General features: G+C 34.1%; 4 protein-coding genes across 4 annotated transcripts; all 4 read right to left on the bottom strand.

Moving 5' to 3' along the window:
• Nucleotides 1-5,651: 5,651 nt before the first annotated feature.
• Nucleotides 5,652-8,014, bottom strand: Osi20 (DUF1676 domain-containing protein Osi20). The gene is made up of 2 exons (XM_011647776.2): nucleotides 7,117-8,014; nucleotides 5,652-6,751 (listed from the first exon to the last, which is right to left on the bottom strand). Exons 1-2 carry the CDS (start codon nucleotides 7,673-7,675, stop codon nucleotides 6,504-6,506), a joined length of 807 nt encoding a protein of 268 aa, XP_011646078.2. The 5' UTR covers nucleotides 7,676-8,014; the 3' UTR covers nucleotides 5,652-6,503.
• A 1,588-nt stretch (nucleotides 8,015-9,602) lies between these two features.
• On the bottom strand, nucleotides 9,603-10,671 carry Osi19 (DUF1676 domain-containing protein Osi19). Its single transcript, XM_011647777.3, has 2 exons — nucleotides 10,431-10,671; nucleotides 9,603-10,237 (listed from the first exon to the last, which is right to left on the bottom strand). Exons 1-2 carry the CDS (start codon nucleotides 10,626-10,628, stop codon nucleotides 9,689-9,691), a joined length of 747 nt encoding a protein of 248 aa, XP_011646079.1. The 5' UTR covers nucleotides 10,629-10,671; the 3' UTR covers nucleotides 9,603-9,688.
• Nucleotides 10,672-12,755: 2,084 nt separating this feature from the next.
• Osi18 (DUF1676 domain-containing protein Osi18) lies at nucleotides 12,756-14,090 on the bottom strand. Its single transcript, XM_011647778.3, has 3 exons — nucleotides 13,892-14,090; nucleotides 13,371-13,735; nucleotides 12,756-13,165 (listed from the first exon to the last, which is right to left on the bottom strand). The coding sequence occupies exons 1-3, from the start codon at nucleotides 13,993-13,995 to the stop codon at nucleotides 12,885-12,887; spliced, it is 750 nt and encodes a 249-aa protein (XP_011646080.1). The 5' UTR covers nucleotides 13,996-14,090; the 3' UTR covers nucleotides 12,756-12,884.
• A 670-nt stretch (nucleotides 14,091-14,760) lies between these two features.
• Osi17 (DUF1676 domain-containing protein Osi17) lies at nucleotides 14,761-19,234 on the bottom strand. Its single transcript, XM_011647779.3, has 4 exons — nucleotides 17,842-19,234; nucleotides 17,532-17,764; nucleotides 16,734-17,440; nucleotides 14,761-16,053 (listed from the first exon to the last, which is right to left on the bottom strand). Exons 1-4 carry the CDS (start codon nucleotides 18,482-18,484, stop codon nucleotides 15,915-15,917), a joined length of 1,722 nt encoding a protein of 573 aa, XP_011646081.2. The 5' UTR covers nucleotides 18,485-19,234; the 3' UTR covers nucleotides 14,761-15,914.
• Nucleotides 19,235-22,878: the final 3,644 nt, after the last annotated feature.

Raw genomic sequence — 22,878 nt, 5'->3', positions numbered from 1 at the left:
AGAGTCGAGTAAATTTTGTATCCTTCCGCGATGTCAGCCTGATTTTTGATACTAATCGCACGTGGACCTGACGATGGAGATTATCCGAACAACAATGTACCGCTCATTTTGTATTCTCGCGTGTCTACCGTCCATCTCCATTCAGATAGCGATCGACCGATCATGAGGGAAATTCATTCGGGGATCTTTGAAGAAATCGACACGCGCTTTCATCCAGCCGTACTATTTGTAAAAACATGTGAAAGCCGGAGATTGCAAGCCCTTTACGACCAACCCTTCGTCCCAAAATCCATGGATGGGCGGTGAGAGAATAGAGTCGTTAGCGAGTGCCAAAATAAATAACTTAAATCGTTCTCGCTGGCTTTTACCTGTGTCTAGAAAGATGTGCACCTTCCCTTTACGGGTCCCATTACCCGACACCCGCCGTACCTCTCGCTTTCTTTCAAGAGTTTATCGGCGGATTTAGATCTAGCGGGCAAAATATTGGCCATAAAGGCGGCTAAATTTGCTACACTTATTACCAGTGGCCAGTGGGGGGAAAAAAATGTTCGAGAGTGTTTTCCTTGAGAAAAATTGCAATGGTAGACGCATGAAATGTCACGTCGTACCAGGATTAAATGTCGTCCTGCACTACGTAATTGCAATACGCAATGGTATTATCCCGAGAAACGGTTATAATGAAAGTTTCTATACGTATTTATCGTGAATCTCCTGAACATTTCTCCTTTTACACACGAAAATTGCTTAAAAATAAAATGTTATAAAACTTTAAATGCTAATACATAACAGATGTTATCAAGCTGAATCAATTTTGATAAAAAATGTAGAAAAGACTATATCAAGAATTTAAAAGAAATTGTTAAATATATAAGACATGTATAAAAAATATTATAAATAAATTTACACTATATGCAAAATTTTTAAACGAGTGTCCGTGAATATAAAAATTAAACAGAAAGATAATTAAATCTTTATTATTAAAATAAAGGTTCAATAAATCAAGGTTCAATATAATCAATAAGCAGATAAACATACGCACACATCTCAAAGTAAAAATAGAAATTACACTTGGAAAAGGTCGCTACCAGGGAAGTAGAAAATACTTAGACGATGTTGTCGATTACAATTCATATGTTATTTCGAAGGTCACGTCAGATGTAATTGTTCCGGTATGCCTGACTTATAGGACATTTCCGCGAAAGAGTCGCGTTAGAAGAGTCCATTAAAAAAAATTCTTGGGATACGCATCAAATGTCACATCATGCGCGATTAAATGTCGCCATGTTGTACAAAATAATGGTATTATTCAAACTAGCCATATAATTGTATGGTAATTGTATGGCGAGACTTGCAGTACGCAGCGGATGAACGTAAAATTTATATGCTTTATTAAAATTCAATTGGTCACGTGCGCCGTGTGGACACTACTTTAGGACGAAAAACATTATTTAAAACAAGCTGAACAATGTGTACGAAATTGCGCAATGCACCAGCAAAGCCAAGATGCATAACCACCGCATAATGAGTTTGCCGAGTGTCGGAACGTCGAGTATCAATTTCGCATTACATAATAGAAAGAGAAGAGAAGAGAAGCGAGGGGGGGGGGGATCGAGGAACGAGCGAGGGGGGCAGAATTGAAGTGTGTGTCCTGTACTCGCGCTAGTCCACACAAACTTTCTTATTCCGCCCCGTAGTCTCGCTTCCGGTTGTGTAACAGGCGCCTACGCCGCACGTTGCATCCATTGCGTGTGTGCATCACTCTTTTCTCCTTACTTCTCTCTCTCTCTCTCTCTCTCTCTCTCTCTCTCTCTCTCTCTCTCTCTCTCTCTCTCGCCGTTCTTCTTTCCGCGCGCGCTCGAGCACCCTCGTTGCGAGTTATGTGTGTATCTCCACAAAAGATCGCCAGTTTTATACGAGCTTTTTTAATAGAATTCGTATAAAAAGGGAGGCGAGGGTGCACGAGGGGGAGAGAGAGAGAGAGAGAGAGAGAGAGAGAGAGAGAGAGAAGAGAGAATTCGTGCAGCTTGTCGATGGCTCGACAAACGGCGATAGTTTTTTAGTTGCCCAGCCGACTGTCCATATACCAGAAACGGGAAATACAAATGCAGGAAATAACGTATCCTGTGCGACCGATAGCTCAAGGGTCGTCGTGCGCTTTTCTCATCTGGATCAATTTGCCCACCTGCGTGATGTATGTCCTTCTCTCTGATATTTTCATACGGCACGTCGAGAAGATTGGAAGACTTTAATTACGTTATCCTCCCGCTGCGCGCGTAACGATGCATCGCGCGTCAATGTGAATGCCGTCGTTAAATATCGTATTGCGATTATCGTCGGAAGTCGCATTCGTGAGAAAAACGATCGCATGTAAATTGTAAATTGCCCTCGAAACTGGAACATCTCTCTTCTCTCTCTCTCTCTCTCTCTCTCTCTCTCTCTCTCTCTCTCTCTCTCTCTCTCTCTCGACGACGTAGAGAAAAATTAGCGGCCACAAAAATTGATTTTTGCTGACGGATAATCGTTCCTTGTGGAATTATTTAGCACTTTACCGCGTTGTTATTCAGAAATCGTGTAATTCAGATCATAAATGAGACGAATGCGAATCGAGGAAGAAGGAGCGCGGTTTTGGTCGACCGTGAGAATGTGGTCGCGCAAAAGAATCTTAAAATCGTTTCCTCGGGGAATTTCGAAAGTATCAAAGATCTTAGGGAATTTCGAAAGTATCAAAGATCTTAGGGAATAGAAAAACAGGAAAGGATTTTTCCGGTAAGGATTATGAAAATATTTCTTTTCTTTGGAACACATGTGCGAACTTTTTTGTGGAACGTATGTGCAAACTTTGGCGAGAGACAAGGTCGATGAATCTGAATTAATTTCGATTTTGTGAGAAATATAAAAGAGATTGATTATTAATGATATTAATTGTAAAAAAGAAAAGATGAAACGATATGAATTATTTAGTCGAAATTTATTTTAATTAATTTTTATTCATCTTATATAATAAATTTACTAAACTTAGTTAAATTTTAATTTATTTTAATTCATTAAATTTATTTTAAAATAAAATAGCTGATTGTTTTACATATATTTAAAATTTAATTCTTTTTATTATTACCATTTTATTTTTTTAAATAGATCATATACCTGATATCATATATCGTGAAAATGTTAAAACTGCGCATACAAAGCTATATCCGCACGCGTAGAAGTTAAGAAAAAAATTTAGAACATATTTAATATACAATATTTACAACATTTAAAAACACTTAAAATATTAAAAGATATTGTGTTATACCGGAGGTTACATAATATGTGGATATATGCAAACAACTTTTTAAATTCAATATTCGAGTTCTAAACGGAATGTGACATTTTCCATCATGATTGAAATCTCCCGATCACGCAATGAGAAACAATTCATAATGTTCACAATGCGGAAATGTAATGAAGATCGAAGGCAAATCTGAAAGAAAGTCGCCATCTAATGGCACCAATCATTGTGCATAAAACTTGATCACGTCGCGAGCAATTCTTTCTACGTAATCGCCACGTAGCGTCGTATGCGAATACCCGGAAATTCTCCGTTCAACACTGTAGATCCATACTATGATTATTAAAATAATATACGTACTTTCAGCAACATTGTTAGCGTAATGGAAGGTTTCACAATCGTGCACGATCTTGAGGATGCGATAAACACGCTTTCTAAAGAATATGTGCCCTACTCGGAGGATAGGATATATTGGCATACGCGGAGGCAAATTGCCTATGTAAAAAGGGATCGTATGCAAAGGAGACGCATCCTGCTGTTGATCTCACAAATCTCTTTATCTCGAACATTTTCAAGCAAAGAGAAATCGCACTTTTGATCAATCTAACTGATACCAGTTAGTTCTTTTCGCTTTCACTGATTGCTTTTATTTATTTCAAATATGATGACGCAGCAAAACGTGCAGGGCGGTCTTCTTGAGAGAGAGAGAGAGAAGAACAAGAAAGAACGTATTTCATACACAATAGTCGTAAACTCCAAAAGGATTATATCTTATTTCTTGTGCCACTAAAATATTTTAAGCCTTTCCGGCTAATGTGGATTATAAAGCTTTTTAGTGTATTATGTTCGATATTACCTGGTTGTTTACTTTGAAATGGTCAACTTTTACTATCTTTTATTCTTCCGATCAACGCCGTTCTTTTAGTACTAAAGAAAAGGGAAAGTAAAATGTAAATATTAATGAAAAAAATATCTAACCTATGAGCTGTTGAAAGCATTCAAAGAAAAATCGTTAAGATAAAAAAAAAAGGACGAATTCTGAACTTCATTCAGAATAAAGAATTAAATTTACGTTTTATTAAATAAACACATGAAAATCTGATACAACCTGATAACATTGTAAGTGACAAATTGTGCATAATCAATTATGATAATAGTTATCACAGCGATTGAATATTTCAGTACGCAATTTGTATCGTTTTAAATATTATCTAATTACCAATTCATATTCTGAAAAATATATCTGCAATAAAAACATATATATGCAACGTTGTTGTATCTGTCCATATATCTTTTTAATAAAGGTGATTCTGAGTTAAAAACCATTTGAAATCATCTTTAATATTTAAAATTGTATTAATATATTAATTGAAATTAAATATTCATAATTTAATATTTATATAATATAATATTAAAATGTAATATTTATTTCAAATTATGAAGTTGTTTTCTACAAAGAATGTTAACGATAATAAATAGAAGCAAGTTGTAACAGTCGATAAAGAAGATTGTGTGATCCATGGATCATCCTAGTGGATCGTTCCAATGGCTTCTTACAAGCGCCATCTCGCATTGTTCTCTTTACCTGATATTGTAATGGTATTATCAGCTGGAGAATATACAGATTGCAAAACTTATAAATACTTCTCTGTAGTAAAATTTAAATTGTATCAATGAATAAACTTTTGTTCAATGAAAAAATATTTATATATTTTATTTAAGGCTAGATATTAAAAACAATTATATTTCGTGCTATTTATTTTTATAAAATTAAATATAATTTATTAAGTTATTAAGATAATATTAATCTTGTTATTTTTATTATTTATTTTTAATTATTCAAGTAAATTATTTTAAGTATTCAAGTTTATTATAAATTCTAATCTTGATGATTTTGCAATCATACTATTTAAAAGAATGGCAACAAATTTTACATATCTCATGGCACAGCAAACATCTAACAGGGGATTGGAACGAGTTTAATTGCGTAGAAATGGCTTATTCAAAGTATTGGTAATTTTTGAAATTTAATTAATTAATTTATTTTTGTATTTTAGAGCACATCATCCTTCAAAAAGGCATATAAAATCGATTACTCGCCGATTGGTTTTCTTGCTGCGTTAACTTGGTGAACGATTGTCATCATAAAGATTATTTTAATGTTATGCTTTGATGTTGAGTGTATTAAAAGGTTAATAGTGTAATAATATGAATTTCTGCTGCTTCTTAAAAAAAAATACATAGCGCGCATGTTGCGCGTCTTTTGTCTAAATAGGTAAAAAGTTCGTCGCGATTTTCACAGCGTTTTGTGCCAAAAAACTATGACTTCGACAATTTTTCATGTATCTAAAGATAAAGAAAAAGTAGTTTTCTGAAAATCGAGACTGGGAAATCTTTCTATTGCGAAATACACATGCACATATTATTACATATACATGTATTAAAAAATATTCTTTCTTCCCATTTCTATGAAAAAAGTGTCTCACAGAAATGAAATTAAAGAGGAAGGAAGAAAAAAAGAGAATATATCAAAGAAGATAAATATCAATTTTACAAGAATGCTCTTATTAACAAATGCAAAAGTAATAATAAATAATTATGTCATACGAAAGATAAATGTCAATGTCCAACGAAGGAATAATCTTGTATTATCTCGTGGATATATTTGATAGCATAACCTATATTGATGAAAATATATTCTTTGCATGCTTTATATGTATAATATACATGCAAAGATAATTGTTGCTAGTTATCTTCTTTTACATTCAAAAAGTATGACAAACTTTGTCGATATTTCGCAATTATAGCGTATAAAATAAATATGTTCTTTTTGCGAAAGAATTTAATTTGATTTAATTCTATTTGTCAATGCATTACGAATCTCGGGATTAGAGGAAATATTCCGGATTCTTAAACCTAATCGAAAATTTAATTAATACAACTAATTTCTCGATAAGCTAACGAATCCGCTATCAGCTCGATGCGAGTTTTGCTGAATCGATAAAACGATTCTACGATTATAGTCGGCACAGAGCCGACAGTCTTTAAATGCGGCGTTCTTATTAAAACAAAACTGACTTCGCGTCAGCGAATTCAATTGCGAGCTACTTGATTATTTGGCGTACGTTTCTTTGGTCGTATTTTATTTGCCGATGTACGATCGGGAATGCGTTTAACGAGGGCAACATCAGGCGATCGATCGATGCATCGTTAGTGGGACATTAGAACGAGTTCAGTTGTAGTTTGTTGAGCCGCTCGAAGACGAGGACGATGAAGAAGATCCTACCGAGTTGTACGAACTGGAGCTGCTGCTGGGTGAGTAATAACTGTAAGCAAGATTTTGAGCCTCCACACTATTGGTTGGCGTCCAAACGCGGGAATAAGGGCCGTTGCCATCCCACGTATTGACAGGATCATAGCTCGACGTCGTCGAGGGCAAAGGTGGAGCACCGTAAGTCGATGCCGGTTCCATGGACATACCTACAATCGAAAAATTTTACTTTTCACGTGTTCCATGAAAATTACTATAATGTTAATAAAATTGTTTTCTGCACATTGCGATTAATCTTCAAAATCAACTTAAATAAAAATCTATACGTAATTTCTTCCTCTAGTATGTTAAAAGAGTTCATTGAAACTTTTTAACAAATTATATAAAATAATATTCTAGAAAAAAAAATGATTTTTTAAAATTCAATAAGGAAAGTGAAACTTCTAAAAGTTGATATATATTGATTATACTTTTCATAATGTACATATAATAAAATTATTTATATATATCATTTTTGTAATTAATATAAAAACATTAAAATGTTAAAGATAAATATATGCATATATGTACATACCCATTGGCATCATCATGCCGCCTTTTTTGAAAAGCTGCATAGCAACGAATCCGATCACAATAAGAATGGCGAGTTTCGATAGGACAAGAGCCTTTAACGCTTTTAATCCAATAATGGCGACAAAGATAGGCATTAAGGCTTTCAATTTCAATTTCAACAGCAATAAGAACGGTAACAGAAGCTTCTTCTTTAAAAGTCCTCGAGCTTGACTGGTGGCTACGTCATTATCCTTGAATTCGACATCAAGATCAGCTAAGCTCCTGCTAGGTCTATACTTTAAACTAGCATCGACGAAAGGTAAGTCAACACCATAATCGAAACTTTTCAGATATTTGAAGGTTCTGGCGACGATCGCTTCATCGATGGTTTCGAGTGATCTCGCTTCCGTGGTGATTCCCAGTTTGGCATCGAGAAAGTCTAAAGCTCGATGCTTCAAGCAAGATGTCCACGATTCCGCCTTTACACACTCGTTCAAAGCGTTTGTCAGAAAGTCATGATTGGCCGTGCAAGATCCGATCAAGAACAGAACGATCGCGCCTATCGCCGTTATCAGCCGCATATCGGTATTCCTTTTCCTTTCTTCGACGTCTTGCGGAAGGTTGTCCTAGCGGCTCTCACGTGTCTCTCTCTCTCTCTCTCTCTCTTCCTGTCTGTCTTCCACTCGCCGTATTCTCGCGGTGTTCACGTGTTAATAAAAGCGCTCGATCGTCTACCCGTGCGATCATCGGCAATCGAACTGCGACTGACGGAGGAGTGGCCCGCCCCTTTTATTTAATTTGTCCCCCTTGAATCTATGTTATTCGGTCGCACATGTCAGGAATCTACGATCGAAGGGAAACTATTCAAATTTCACTGGCGCATAGAGCGCGGTATCTTCGATCCACTGTCGAATCCCCCTTCATTCACTCATGCGTGTATATATACGTATATTGATTGTTGTGCGTCGCGTACGTTGTACACGATGGCATGCAACGCGTCTACGGGAAACGGAACTTGCGTCTCGCGTCTCTTCGTTCTCGCGAGCCTTTTACTTGGCTACTCGCCGTAAATTGTCAGGTGTCGCATTTCGCGGCTCCTATACTCCTTCTATAGTGATTACGATTTAGAACAGAAGTCTAACCGTTGTCATTGAGACAGCACTTAAAACCGCAAACCGTACGTATATGCGCGCATGTGATTTAAAGACGTGATACTTCTATTCTAACGTTACGGTACAATACATTGTTTTACGATAATTACGATGATTTATGCATCATTATTACGATGCCGATTACATTTGTTCCGCACATATGGCATTGTAAACTACAATGACATCGTGGAAAAAAACACGATGTAAATTTTGTTATATTGAAAAAAAAAAATGAAATTTTTATTACAGTAAACTTTTGTTTCAAATATCGATTTGTAAATATAATATTGCATCTCGTTTTTTTTTTTACTTTCAGAGTTGATTCTTTTTGTGATGTTTATGTAATATATTTACTTTCTCTAATAAAAGTTTAAAAAACACATTTTAATATTTAATTCTGATACTTAATTTCAGTATTTTATTTTCAAATTGAAATGAAATAATATAAAAGAAGAGATATATTGTTATAATATTATTGTTATTATGTATTCAACATATTTGAGCTCTGTTTGTCAATTGCATATATTACGTATATATAGATAAAACAACGTTTTCTTATTTTCATGAAAATTGCAAGTCACGTAATATGTTAAATCAGTGAAATGATTCTTTTAAAGTGCTGATTTCTCCAATCAACTTTCGTAAGAAACGAAAGTGATCTCATTTGCTTATATGTGTGCGTAGGATAGATTTCTTTAACTTAGATTTTATAACATTTCAATCAATTTTAAGAGCAAGTATTTCTTTAAAAACTGGAAAAAGAGATAATAAAAAAAATTATGTATTATGGAAATACATTATGGAAAATGGTAAAGTATATCACTTAAATCTTAATATATATAAAATCAAAAGCTCTTTTCTAAGGTTGATTAATCAACAAAAGTTGACGACATTGATTAAGCAATAAGAGTAAAGTCTAAATTTAGATAAAATTGTTTATCTAATCTGATTTTTTATTTGATGAATGCAATTTTCACTCAAAATAGAAAGTATTAATTTTAAACAAATTTTGAATAAATTGAAGTTTATAAAAATAAAAGATAAACAAGCTTCAAATAAAATGGTTCCATGGATTAATAAAATTCTAACTTTTGTAATTTAAAAAAATTTTAATGTTTATTAATAAATGAATCTTAAGTTAAGTTTAAATATATTTTTTTTTCTTTGTAAGGTTAAATTGGCATATTTATTTTTATTTTAATTAAAATATAATTTCTCAACATATAAAACACATGTTGATTTAAAATTTATTAACATGTAGCAACGTGTAACGTAATCTTCTTTGTTTTATTAATCTAGCATTAAATCAAATAAGTCATGTCAGGAAGGCAGATTTTCAAATAAGCATAGAATAAAATGACTTGCAATAATAATTTATTAAATAGACAAATAAAAATAGGAAGCTAAGTATTTTACAAAAGCATCTACAAGTCGATAGCGACATTAGGATTGTGCATGAGCGGAGTATGCGAGATTGTGCGCGAATTGCGACGACGACGAGAGTTGATCCTGATCCTGGAAAGATCTATATTGAGTTTGGTAATCCCATCCATGAGCTAAAGGCGCAGCGTGGGTATCGGCGGCAATTTTCTTGCAGAGTTGAAAGATGGCCATGCCGACGGATACGATGAAGCTGAAGAACGAGAGCTGCAGGGCATTCCAGGCCTTTAAACCAAGCACACCGATGGCCAAAGGAATCAGAGTCATCGCCTTAAGCAGGACGAACACGAGAATGGGGATAATGACTTTTTTCAGCTTGGATCTACGAGCCTCATCGACAGCACGGCCCTGACCGAACTTGACGTCGAAGGTAAGTTGATCATCCTCGATGTTGCGGGAGCTCACCTTCACGGTAGAGTCTAGTGGCAACTTAAAGGTCACGTCGTGAGAGGCCAAATAAGATTGTACGGTGTCGAGGAAAGAACTCTCGCTACGAGCAGACGTCCCCTCGATGGGGTGCGAGTTGTGTGTAACTTCCACCGTCTCGGACACCTGTAAAGATAAAGATAGTTTGAAAAATTTATTACAGCAAAATATCTCGTTGATAGGTTGATCATATAGGAAATTTACACAACTATGCTTTTTAAACAAAAGAAGAAATTAAAAATAATAAAGTAAAATTATAAAAAGTCTACTATATCGCTATTTGAATAATCTTAATAAGAAGGTATTTATTGATACTTACCTTGAAATTATCTTTGCTGAAGATTTGGTCGAGCAAATTAAGCACCTTAAACTTCATGCAAGCAACTTCATCGTTTTTCTGCGAGCACTCGGATCTGGACTGATCTACCATCTCGTCTATGGCACCCTTCCAATTCTCATTCTTGGCTGGCTGCGCGGCGGCCAGCGCTAATAAGGAGCACAAAATGAAGAACTTCATGACGTTCGTATAGGCAGTAGGTAGTATATCCGTTCTTGAGGAATACTTCCGTTGTTCACCTATTCGTAGTAGATAATGAATGAGGACGATCGCGGCACGACTGATGCCAGTGGGTTGGGCAGGACGGTATTTATACGAAGGCCTATCGTCGAATCGCGCGACGCATGTTCAAAAGCTGCGTAGCGGCGTTTCCCGAACACTCCCCCACTTCCACTTCGGGCGTGGATTTTCTTTTCGTTCAGTATGGTCTTCGATTATTGAGGCCTTGCCACAGATCATGCCGCGACTACCTAATGAGGGAGGATAGACGAGCGTGAGATCGCACGACGCGCGGCACGCGACGTCGAATCGGGGTAGCGGCCCCGATAGGTCATACATTTCGCTCATGAAACGCGATGGAATCTATGATATTAATGAGCAGCAGTTTGCTTTCCACAAACGATATCAGGAGACCCACTTGTGACCCACAGTGGTCGCTCATGAAATATTTTTGAAGCATGGCTTGGAATTAAATTTTTTTATAATGAACGCAGCCGGACTTTACAATCAAACTTGATTCATTTAGATGATACGAAAGAAAGTACGTAGAATTATTCAAGTTAGAAATATTAAAAGAGAAGAACTTTTTCTTTCTTTTAATTTTTCAAAAATTATATATACAAAAAATTGATGTAATAATGTCTAATCGAATTATTTAATTTTCTTAATTATTTTAAATAACATAACATTACATGATATTTACTAGATAATTATAACTTTTAATTTATCTATGCTTTAAAATGTACATGTATGTAAACTAATTTTGTATGTAAACTAATTTTTTAATTATTTCCAATTTCTCTCATTTGAGACTTTAAATACAAAAAAATTGAAATTGTAATTAATATTTATGACTTATATAATTACTTCTTCTACTATTTATGACTTAATTACATATAACAAAAAATCTTAATCTTAGTAAATAAAACAATAATATGAAAGATTCTTGAAAAGACAATCTAATAAAGAAAAGTTAAAGAAAAGTACTTATTTTTTTAGTTATGTTTAGTCATTTAGTCTTTCTAATTATAGTAAATAACCGGAAATCATGTATGAGTTCAGTATCAGTAAGAGTTTTTCTATCCTTGACAACGAAATCATTGTAACATTGGCATTGAATCAATCATTCATTCATGCCACGATCATGACTTTCCACACGAGCGCTCCATTAAAACTCCCTCCTGTCTCTTCGTGTTCTTTTTACGTCTTCTTGTGTCGTTAACTCGATCTCTAGACAGTGCTAATTTCACCCTACCAGACCTAATTAAATTGTAACTCCGGATCGGAACCTAAAGAAAAACAGTTCGTCGGGGTACATCAGTAATGCACATTGCGTGCAAATTTCTCGCGCGAAAATGCGCATGGTGGGATACATCCAAGACAAGACGCTTCTGTCATTTTGTCCGACTTCTTTGTCGTAACAATGAAACGACAACTGGAATTTTGGGTCAAGTTTGCATAAGCATTCAGGCCGTCTAGCCGATGAAATATCGATCAATATTTTTTTGTGTTTTATATAATTAATCTATTCCTTTTGTAGTTTGTTTTTTTTTTATTAATTTATTACGTTATTAATTTATCACCTATCAATCTTTTGTACAATAATTCCTATATTATTAATTTTATAAAAAAAAATATATTAAAATATATTTGCCAAGACGCTACCCTATTTTTTAATATATAGATGATTTTATCTTTTTTAGATATAAGGTTTAAAGATATTTAAGGATTAAGAACAACTTTATAATAGAAATTAAAAATCAACAAACTTGCATAAAATTTGTAGCTAAATTCTTTAATCTCTTTAAATATGTTTACGTATTTCTGAATAAAAAATATTAGTAGGTTATATAAATTTAAATTACTTATATTATTTAAATAGATATTAAAAGAAAAAAAATTATTTATTATTTATTAAAAAATTATTTTGTTTATTTAGAAATTTATTAATACTTTTATTTGTTTATCACTTTTTTATAAAATGTATTACTTTTTACTATAAATCGAGCATTTTTATTTTAACTGAGGAAACAATAGTTTAAGTATCAAAACGGAAAGTGTTAAGATAAAAATAATTGACAAAAAATATTTGATGAAATAATGTAAAAATTTTTATTATATATAAAAAATTTAATGGACACTAATGAAATACTAATGATAAATAAATATTAGATAAATCTACATAAATGATGAAGCGATCAATCATTGTACGTTGTTTTATTTCCTGTAGGCCCGATAAGGTCCGTGAGGTGCAGTATCCCAATGAGGGGGATGTTCTACAGGTGGATGTCCGTAGTGAACAACTTCGTAAGCGACTTTCGGTTTAGTCAATTTGAAGATCGTCATTGCTCCACTGAGAACCAACGAAAGGAGACCTAGAGTCAATGCTTTCCACGTTTTCAAGGCGATGAGAGCGAGAGCAAGAGGTACCAAAGCGGTGGCTTTGAATTTGAGACCAAGTAGAAATGGTATCATCACTTTCTTTACGAAACCGCGACCTATGAGAGTAGAAATAAAATCCATTTACAGCCATTTTTCCAGAAATTTTATAAAATTAAAATTTAAAAAAAATGTAACATATTTCACACATTAATTTTTTTACTTTTACATATATTAATTTTTTTGCCAACAGTTTATGTAAATACAAAGATTGTAGAATAAAATAATATTAATTATTATTTATATTATTTATTATTAGATTACCTTGTTCATTAGAAGAATCACTAAGAGGGATTGTAAGACTCTTTGGCATACTGTCGACTAAGGATCTAGGAACAATGTTGGACCCTACAATCGCAGCTGGTAATTTAGCTTCAAGCTGATGGTTCGACAAATACGCGTCCAATTTTTCGAGCATCAACGTTCGCAAAAGTTTTCTCTTGGCTGGATCTGCAGCATCGTACTGTAAGGTAGGATAGTAATCTTCCTCCTTATATTCCGGCGCGTCACGGGATTTAACTACCGCTAAATCCTCCGTAATTGCCAATCTGTCTTGTTTCACGGCATCGGTGATATAAGCCAACACTTTCGGTTTAACGCAAGATAACATGGATTCGCTGTCTGCGCATCTGAAACGTTTTAAATTCATACGCAACGTGAGATAGCGAATATTTTATTGCTATTCAAAATCCTCCAACATTTTGTTTGCAAATTGGAGTTGTTTAATACAATTAAATAGTATACATATAAAATTAAATGTATTGGAGAGTTATAATAATTAATACCTGTGATAAATTTCTCGCAGGACATTGACGGTAGTTTCTAATTGTTGAGCACTAGTGAGGACGGCCAAAAGGGCTACCGACACAAAAGTAGTTAAGATCCTCATGGCGGTATCACCGATTCGCCAGGCTAAACACCGAATGCCAGTACGGACGAAGTCAACGGGGTTTTATAGCCGATGGCAGTTGTGTACGATCAATGAATTTTGATCAGAGACGTGTTCCTGGCTGGTTGAAAGAAAAGAAGAAAGCTTCATTATCTAGGGTGTCAGAGTATTTTCACGGCACTGAGTGCTCTTGTCCCTCTAAACGATTTCGATTTCAATATTTATTTATCAAACACCATTTCCAGTTTTTAAATTATATCTACTTAATGAAATGTATTTTAATATTTAGAAATGTTTTCAATATTTTCAATATACTTTTTAATATTTCTGCAATATAAATTTTTGCGTTAATTATCAAATTTTTAATCCTTTGCTTATGTGTGTAATTATAAAAGCTTTATATACTTTTAATGAATCATTGAGATCCGAAGCGATTATAATTTTAAAAATGTTATGTCAAATTTATAATTTTATGTTTTATTTTTTCTTAAAAATTTTAAGTTCTTTAATTCTAAATTAATAATCTAAAATTTTTTAAATTCTTAAATTTTTTATAATCATTGTTAAACAGATTAAAAATTTTTTGCTCATTTACACTTATTACAACATTAAAAAAATAAATAAATAAAGTTGTTTAAAAACAATATGTGTATGTAAAACTATTTTAATTTAAATAATCTGCGTATAGTTTAAAAATCATTCGCCATTGAAAATAATATAGTAATAAAATCAACATGGATATATGGATAATATATAAAAATATAATTGTTGATTTAATATTTTATTATGCATAAATTAATATACAGCACACTATAATAGTTAATTCTAATTACTCAAAAATATTTTTTTATTTTCTATATAGCTTTCCGATATTTGTATACTTAATAAATTTAAAATAAAATTTAAATTATATGAACAGTGATGTTTATTGGGTATGGCACCCGAATATGTAACAATAATTGATTAATTTTATCTAATACAATAAATAATTTTTAACTAAATGCTATATTTTAATTAATTTTTACATAGCATCACACATATGCATAAATGCAATATATTTTTAATTTATTACAAAATGTTTTCTAAATATTTTTTATGTAATTGCACATGTAATCATATAAAATGTACATAAGCATAGACAAGATGAGATACTCTAATTAATTCTTTTTATAAATAAATAAGAAAAGAAAATTACACATTTTATAATATTATGTATGGATGAATTTTTTTCTTTTTATTTAAAATATTTGCTTTTAACATGTGAATCAATTAAATTAATAAAATTTGCCTCGTTATTCTTGGAATATTATGTATTTCTGAAGAACACGAAAAAGTTACCTAAAAATTATAAAGGTTGTTTAACTCATAAAATGCCACATAATCCGATGTCGTATGACGTATCTTATTATCTAATCATACTTAATAATAATTAATTATTCTTGGAGGCAGTGATCTTGCTGACAACGCGTCAATAAATTATAAAAACTTTGACACGCCATCACAAGATATTCACTGATTTTACTCCTTGCTAAATTCACTCACTAAATTTGAAAAATTGGCATAAATTACAATAGGATATTACGTTCAACGTATTGATCTTATTAATTAAATTAATTGTTAAAATACAACGAGTGGATCTGTCCGCAGGACACTCTATTTCTTTTCTAATAGGAAAATCAGAATTCATACAAGTTTGCGCAGATCTTATATTTATATATATTCATAAATTAATGCATGGCAATATATCATCGATCTTTCTTATATCGTCGATATTACGCAATGTTACAACGCTGAGTTTCTAATGTAACTTCTTCGGCCTTATTGAGCAAATATATATATGTTCAGCAGTATTTGCACGAGATAACATTTGTTTTATTCTAATCGCATATTATGCGAATTGATATAAATTCCATGGGAATTTATTCGATATTATTGTGACAAGGATAGGTTTTGAGACAATCTCCACCATCTTGCCCATGTCTGGCTGCGCTGATATATCTGTAGAACTTTTGACTTGACGCACTTCCTGCCACATCACGCCTCAGTTCTTGCGGATCTCTGAAAGTATATGTAATCTTATAAATTATTAATTCAGTCTCTGAAAGACTTAACATCTCTAAAAAGCGGAATATAAAATTATACGTTTCAATTAACGTGCTTGTTGTGAGCCGCGTCGACCCGATTCACGTTGTTTTCCTTGCTCGTTACCGGAATAATTCGATATGGACGCTCATCGCTCTACGCTCATCTCTACGCGCAATTTTGTTGCTTCTAAATAGAAAGTTACTTTTCAAAAGGCTACAATTATGCGTAAGCGAATTGTACGACGAACGTCATGGACTTAACGGAACTACTATGTACTATATTTCTAGTTCGTCACATAGCCGGCTCAACTGAAAGTATCTTCATATCTTACATTATTAACGTCATAGTTGAAGAAATATCAAATACTACGTGAGACTCGGTACTTGAAGCTAGATAGCTATAAGTCTGGCATGACGGATTCGTATTCGCGGCATTAAGAAACGGCGGGAAAGAACTATATGATGATATAAAAAGAGAAAAGAGAAAGAAAGAGAGAGAGAGAGAGAGAGAGAGAGAGAGAGAGAGAGAGAAAAAGAGAGAGAAACCAACATGACCCGATTAACGTGATTCGGAACGCGCGGGCGATCTCTACCTTTCTCTTTGTGATGCGCGATTTAATCGATAAGCCGCATAGTTGCCGCCGCATTTCATACCTGGAGAGTTCGTTTGACACAAGATTACTGTGCGGCGAATAATTTGCCGGATTTTTGTACATGCTGCACACGAGCATTTCCCTACACGTCTCCTCGTGGAATCTCAGCTGTGTGAAGATGTCCTCTAGCCGGGCGATTATCGGCCCGTAATATTCGTCCTCCGTATCCTGCCGCGAGATCGACATAGACGAGCTTTTAACGCTCGCGACAGGTGTCAAGAACCTCTGGATCTGATGGTGAGTCGGACGTATGTTTGGAGCGAACACCGCGTAGGGATTCTTTATCGGTGCCTTTGGGCCGGGCATGAAGCCCGGATTTACCGGAAGTACAGCGGCGGGACTTGGTTGCGCCACGGGCCTTCGATATCCGGAGTAGGCCAAATTATGAGCGCTAGCCGCGATCGAATTATCCAGATAAGATGACGCAATTGGTTTTATATTCGGCGCGTATTGCGGCAATCCGTACGGGCCCGAGTACGTAAGCCCCGAAACTGAACTCGGAGCTGGGACTACACGATTTATACGATGACTGGACTCCTCGTAGGGTTCGTTAGGCTCAATACCCCATTCCTTCAGCTCTTCCATATCCTTTCGATACTGAATATTATGAGGATAATCGGAGAAAGTCTCGAAGGTATCGTGATGAGGGTGCTCGTAATACGTTGGGATAGCTACAGGAACCGGCACGTGATGATGGTGATGAGCTATCTGAAATAAGAATTTAATATTGTTTTAACATTATGTAATATTGACATATGAATGTTATATGAGAGAACTGCAACTGCGATCGCATGCGTACCTGATGATGATGATGATGAAACTTGGTGCCATGGTTCGAATAATAGCTGGAGCAGAGCTTGAAGATATGGGCGAATGCGGGAATGAAGAAGAGCAGCAGTTTTAGGAAAAGTTTCTTGGCAGTTCCCACACCAAAGAGGAACGGAATTATAAATAAAAACTTTACTTTAATTAACTTGATAATTAACAGAAGAGCCAGAAAGCTGGTTAACAGTTTATTCTGTATAAACTTTCCTAAAATAAAATAGAAATATTATAATTTCCATTCATAATATTCTATAATAAATACTGAAGAATTTGATTTTCCTTACTGATTTTTTTAAAAATTCGTCCTTGTTCTCGTACACCGTCAGTTCCAAAATCTATTCTGAGGAGAGCACCATTTTCGTCTATCTCGCGCGGGCTTATCTTCATCGTTGCGCCCTCGAAGAAGAACTGCGGAAGTTGAATTTCATAATTACGAGTCGACAAAAATTTTACTGTTTTTCGCCGCAGAGCGTTCGTAATCTCTTCAAGTGGTGATTCATCATCAAACTTTCGACCTTGCGCTTCCGCTTCTTCGGCCGTTTTATCTTCACAATCATTTGTGTCGATGTCATCCACAAGATTCTCGCGAACATCGTTAGGATTATCTATATTAGGACACGTGTCATAAGTAACATTGTTTTTCGTAAGTATTAGACCGTCGAAAATCGTAATATTGTCCCTCTCGATGAATGCATTGTCGAGATATGTATACGCATTTTTCTGTATGCAAGAAAACGTCACCTTCTTGCTACAGTCCCTGAAGAGTCCATGCCAGAGGTCGTTTCCGGTTTCGTTAATATTTAACTTGTCGAATTTCAAAAACTTCGCGTATAGCCTGAGTTTTTCAGCACTGAATAGCTCCGAGTACGATAGCGTCATTGAAAGACACAGCAGGATCAACGTCGTTCTCCGATACATCTTCAGCATCACTTGCTCGAAGATTTAACTACGTTTAATATATATATGCATATAATTTATTTGACTTTTGTTTACGTATGACCAGAAGTGTGAGGTAGCGTGCCGGAAGCACTGCACGCTCTGAATAAAAACACAACCGGCAGCACCAACCACTTGTTTAGTAACTAGAAACCGGTGCACTTTTGATTTCGCAAAAGGATCATCGCCACTAGTCCACGTGCACGTCGTATTCTTTGGTATCTACCCGTGATCGTCACACGCTCTTCCTACTTATTGGAGATCTCGCTGTTCAAATGTCCGATCCTCCCCTCTTCTTCCTGGCCGAAACTCTACCGCGACCTCTTACCACCACTTAGCGACATCGATAATCCTTTTCTTCCTCCGCGATTCGGGTCCTCGACAGGCGTCCTCGGCGCGACGCAAGCTCTGCTCGCCGGCGCTCACGTTGCATCGCAGACATCGACCGTCACGCTGACTATCATCATTCGCGTCACCATCGTCATATATCACTTGTTCCCCGTGCACTTTTGACCCGTCTCGTCTTTCCCACCCTTTTTCTCTCTCTCTCTCTCTCTCTCTCTCTCTTTATCTCGTTCAGACGCGCTCCGTTCAATCTCTCGCTTCACACTAACCACACGAACCTCTCCGTTCTCGGTTACAATTCACCTGAGCGTCAAGTGTGTCAAAGGCCCTCCTACTCCGTCGGCGAGCTCCTCCGTGGAAGGTCATTATCGTCTCTCCTCTCGGACTGCAACCGACCAGGTCTGTGCTCATACACGCGCACGTTTAAGATCGTCCAGCTCCTGACCGTTCCAGGCCTGACTTGGTACACAAATATGCAGTGACATGGGTTTCGGACTAGTTAGAGCGGGAAACGCTTTTTCCCGATCGAGTATGAATATCACGTTTGCTCCAGTATTCTTTTAGAATTTTTCTTCTTTTAGAACATTAAAAAATAAAATACATAGATTTACACAGATTTATTTTTTTTTTTTCATTTTTTCATTTATTTTTGATATCTTATATTTATAATTTAATATACATGTATATAGCATCATTTTATTATATAGTATAATTTGAAAATTTTGTTTAATATTGCTTCTCAAGCATAATATGCTTCTAGAGAAGAATTACATAAGTTTCATTAAATTGCGCAAAACTTTCTTTATATTTTTATTACATATTATAACAAATTGTATAGATTAAAAGTTTACGTATTGTATATCCAATAATATGCAATGATGTTTTATATATATAAAAAGTTAATTACAATTAGTTTTCATAAGCCGTTTCTTTGAAAACTGGTGATAGCAAAAAATTTTCCCGTAAGCAGACAGTATGTGGTTACTGTTGCATGGCTGGCCATTTTACAAAATTATATATAAGTCCGCTGTCCATCCCGCTGCAAATCCAGTTTAACTTCCTTATTTCGCTTATATTGACGCTTATAATAACTGGATTATAACTGGATTTTTTAATTAACTGCAGTTATAAGTATTATTTTATTATAATATTAAAAATTAATTAATTTCATTATAATATTATAATATTAAAAAAAACATTAAAATTATATTTTCATGATTTACAGATAATTTATTAGAACATAATAAATTTAAAATATCTAAAATATAAATATATAACGAATGTATGCAAATAAATAATAATTATAAATAATTGAAATACATTTTTTTTCCAATTTGTTTGCAAAAAGATTTTGATAATGTATGCATCGAAAAAATAAAATATATTTTTCTAATTAAATTGTATTCCGGTCTTTTGGCAGAGAAAACTGTCAAAGATTTCTCTGACACATATTAGACATGATAATTTCTTATGATGTTTTATCAATTAACACCGAGTAATTGGTTATGAATATAGAATGTTCAAAATGTCTTTTGAATGAAATACGTTTATAAATTGTTAAACAATTATTATTCATTTAATATAAACTATATTATCTCAAATTTTAAATTTTGTAAAAGTATAAATAAAAATATTCTTTCAGATCAATGAACGTAACAAGACATCCATGAATGATTCACAATGAATCGTTTAATCCGCATACCAAGATCGTGTCATACATACGTGTCATACATATTTTCTTGCCAATTACATTGGAATAATATTATGTATTAAAGCGTAATGATACTAAGAGCTATGCGAGCATCATTATAACACGCGTAAAAAATTATGTCAACACAAGTGATATTTTGAAAGGCCTTTAATGATCATTAACGCTGTAATAAACTTTTACTCTGCGAGATAATGTTATTCATCACGTAACTAGATGCGTTTAGAAGAAAAGTCGTTTCATCGATCGGGTTAAAAACCTGCTTTATAATCTTTATTAATACACATCAGTATCAGCAAAACATTATCAAATAAACATCACCTTGCTACATTTCTCTCGTACTCACCACCGCTTTTCACTAACAGATTCCTGGTGAAGGTGTTCTCCTTATTCCAGCCAGCAATTCCGAGTTGCATAGAATCCATATCCAACCTATGTCTAATATACCTGAGTGACAGCTAGACGTATCTTCTTCAGCGCTAATAATATTCATCGATTACGCAATGTAATGATCATTAAAGATGTTTGTATCGTATATTGTACATCCATATAATTATAAATTTAATATTTAGATGAATAAAAAATTTTACAATATTTTAAAACCACACATTTTTCAATTTTTCTTAAACAATTTTTTTTGCATTATAAAATTTTATTAAAATATGTTTAATCTTTCCTCTCTTCACTATTCACTTTCTTTCTTTTAAATTGGACATATATAATACTTAAAGATAACACATAAAGATATAACAAAAATTTTGACATTTAATAAATATATTATTAAATATTTAATAATAAATAAAATACACAATAATAAATATAACAAAATATTAAATATTCAGCTTATTTTTTTGAGTGTAAAGTGTATGTTTTGTACACGTACACTATTTCGCATGTAAAAACGAGTTTTGGAAGTAGCACATTCATTTCGCAAATTGATCTGAATTAAAAAAAAATGGAGGTTACGTGGTGGAACATCGATACCCATTGATAACCTGTAAAAAGATTGCGTTTCTCAGGCGCCATCAACCAAAACGATTGGGTGGACCAAGCGAATGGACAAACAGTTTGACCGGATGAATTCCATTGACCTACTAATGTAAAAGCGCTAGGTAGGTAGGTAGGTAGGTTGAGGCACATGACCGGCTTACGCATCCGTTGCCGAAAAGCGATCGTACAAACGTACGCATTCATGGAGACACAGGATTCCACACTGGGGATTTCGTTCCACCGCGGAGATTCGTCTTGCCTCCGTTGATGAATATAAAATATAACGTGCACGCAGGCACGTACAGTCTCTTATTTTATCTCACCTCTTTCGAGCTCTCGATACCCATGGAGGAACAAGGGGCTCGTTCAACATTCCAGCGTAACCCAGTTACGTCTTGGTCATAATTTTATTAAACGCGCGCGACAAGATTACTAGATTACTTTTCCATTTCGTGGAAGTGAAGACAACAATATTATTAAGGTGCTTTGCGTGCTTTCAGCTTTGAGTGATGCCATTATTTAAAGAGAAACTCGCGTGTGAAATATTTATTATACTTATTATACGTATTAACTTTATTTTACTTGTTCAATGTAATACTATACATTTATTTGCTCTACCGTTAATTAGATAATAAAAATAAATGCAATAACCAAAAATAAATCATTTACAAAATTTATCCCCCTTTTTCCTCCGATAATTTACAGCACGAATGTTCCAAAAATATCTTGATGTTTCTTAAGAATTATTATGACATTGTGACATTAGGTAAATCATATTTCCAAAATAAAATTTAATTTAATAATTTCGTAATTTCAGTAATAATTGCTGTATCCATAAATCTCTCCAATCTCTCTGTTTTTTTTTAATTATTATTGTATCTAAACGATCTCGATCTTAGAAGGAAGCAATTTGTGCCGGTCTGACTGTGGCGGATTACTCGAGATGTGCCAGTCGCTCATGATTGTGTATTAGAAAGTATTTTGAGTTACAGACATAGCTAGAAATTGCCAATATAAAGCAGAAATGTAAACTTCAATAGCGATAACAGAGCCAAAAGACGGAAAGTATTTGTCTGCGGTGCATCGAAACTGGTTTGTACGTGCGGTACAAAGTGAACCAAGCAACTGGGACATGCCACATATTGGGTGAGCAAAAAATGCAAGTTTTAGCATTAAAAAAAATATATTATATGGTAACTGATAATTACAAGGTTCAAAAAGTTTATGATTTTTCCGCTAATAAACTAAAGTCTCTTAGAAATTTTTTTTTACTTTTTGCTATAAGACATGGTTATTGCGTCTCAAATCATTTTTTAATGAGCGTTTTATTTATAAGAATGAT

The sequence above is a fragment of the Pogonomyrmex barbatus genome, unplaced genomic scaffold (assembly GCF_055798465.1).
Source record: "Pogonomyrmex barbatus isolate J1 unplaced genomic scaffold, ASM5579846v1 scaffold6, whole genome shotgun sequence".
NCBI lineage: Eukaryota > Metazoa > Arthropoda > Insecta > Hymenoptera > Formicidae > Pogonomyrmex > Pogonomyrmex barbatus.
Note: the sequence above shows the minus strand (reverse complement) of the source record. Positions and strands in the feature narration are given on the sequence as shown.

What these genes read in the sequence shown, in the direction of transcription:
- Osi20 (XM_011647776.2), bottom strand. Translation starts at nt 7,675, where the DNA reads ATGCGGCTGATAACGGCGATAGGCGCGATCGTTCTGTTCTTGATCGGA. An exon ending in CGGCATGATGATGCCAATGG is followed by an intron (nt 6,752 to 7,116) that starts GTATGTACATAT and finishes TTTCGATTGTAG; the next exon opens with GTATGTCCATGGAACCGGCA.
- Osi19 (XM_011647777.3), bottom strand. Translation starts at nt 10,628, where the DNA reads ATGAAGTTCTTCATTTTGTGCTCCTTATTAGCGCTGGCCGCCGCGCAG. An exon ending in TCAGCAAAGATAATTTCAAG is followed by an intron (nt 10,238 to 10,430) that starts GTAAGTATCAAT and finishes TTATCTTTACAG; the next exon opens with GTGTCCGAGACGGTGGAAGT.
- Osi18 (XM_011647778.3), bottom strand. Translation starts at nt 13,995, where the DNA reads ATGAGGATCTTAACTACTTTTGTGTCGGTAGCCCTTTTGGCCGTCCTC. An exon ending in CTGCGAGAAATTTATCACAG is followed by an intron (nt 13,736 to 13,891) that starts GTATTAATTATT and finishes AAAACGTTTCAG; the next exon opens with ATGCGCAGACAGCGAATCCA. An exon ending in TGATTCTTCTAATGAACAAG is followed by an intron (nt 13,166 to 13,370) that starts GTAATCTAATAA and finishes CTACTCTCATAG; the next exon opens with GTCGCGGTTTCGTAAAGAAA.
- Osi17 (XM_011647779.3), bottom strand. Translation starts at nt 18,484, where the DNA reads ATGCTGAAGATGTATCGGAGAACGACGTTGATCCTGCTGTGTCTTTCA. An exon ending in ACGAATTTTTAAAAAAATCA is followed by an intron (nt 17,765 to 17,841) that starts GTAAGGAAAATC and finishes ATTTTATTTTAG; the next exon opens with GAAAGTTTATACAGAATAAA. An exon ending in TTCATCATCATCATCATCAG is followed by an intron (nt 17,441 to 17,531) that starts GTACGCATGCGA and finishes TTCTTATTTCAG; the next exon opens with ATAGCTCATCACCATCATCA.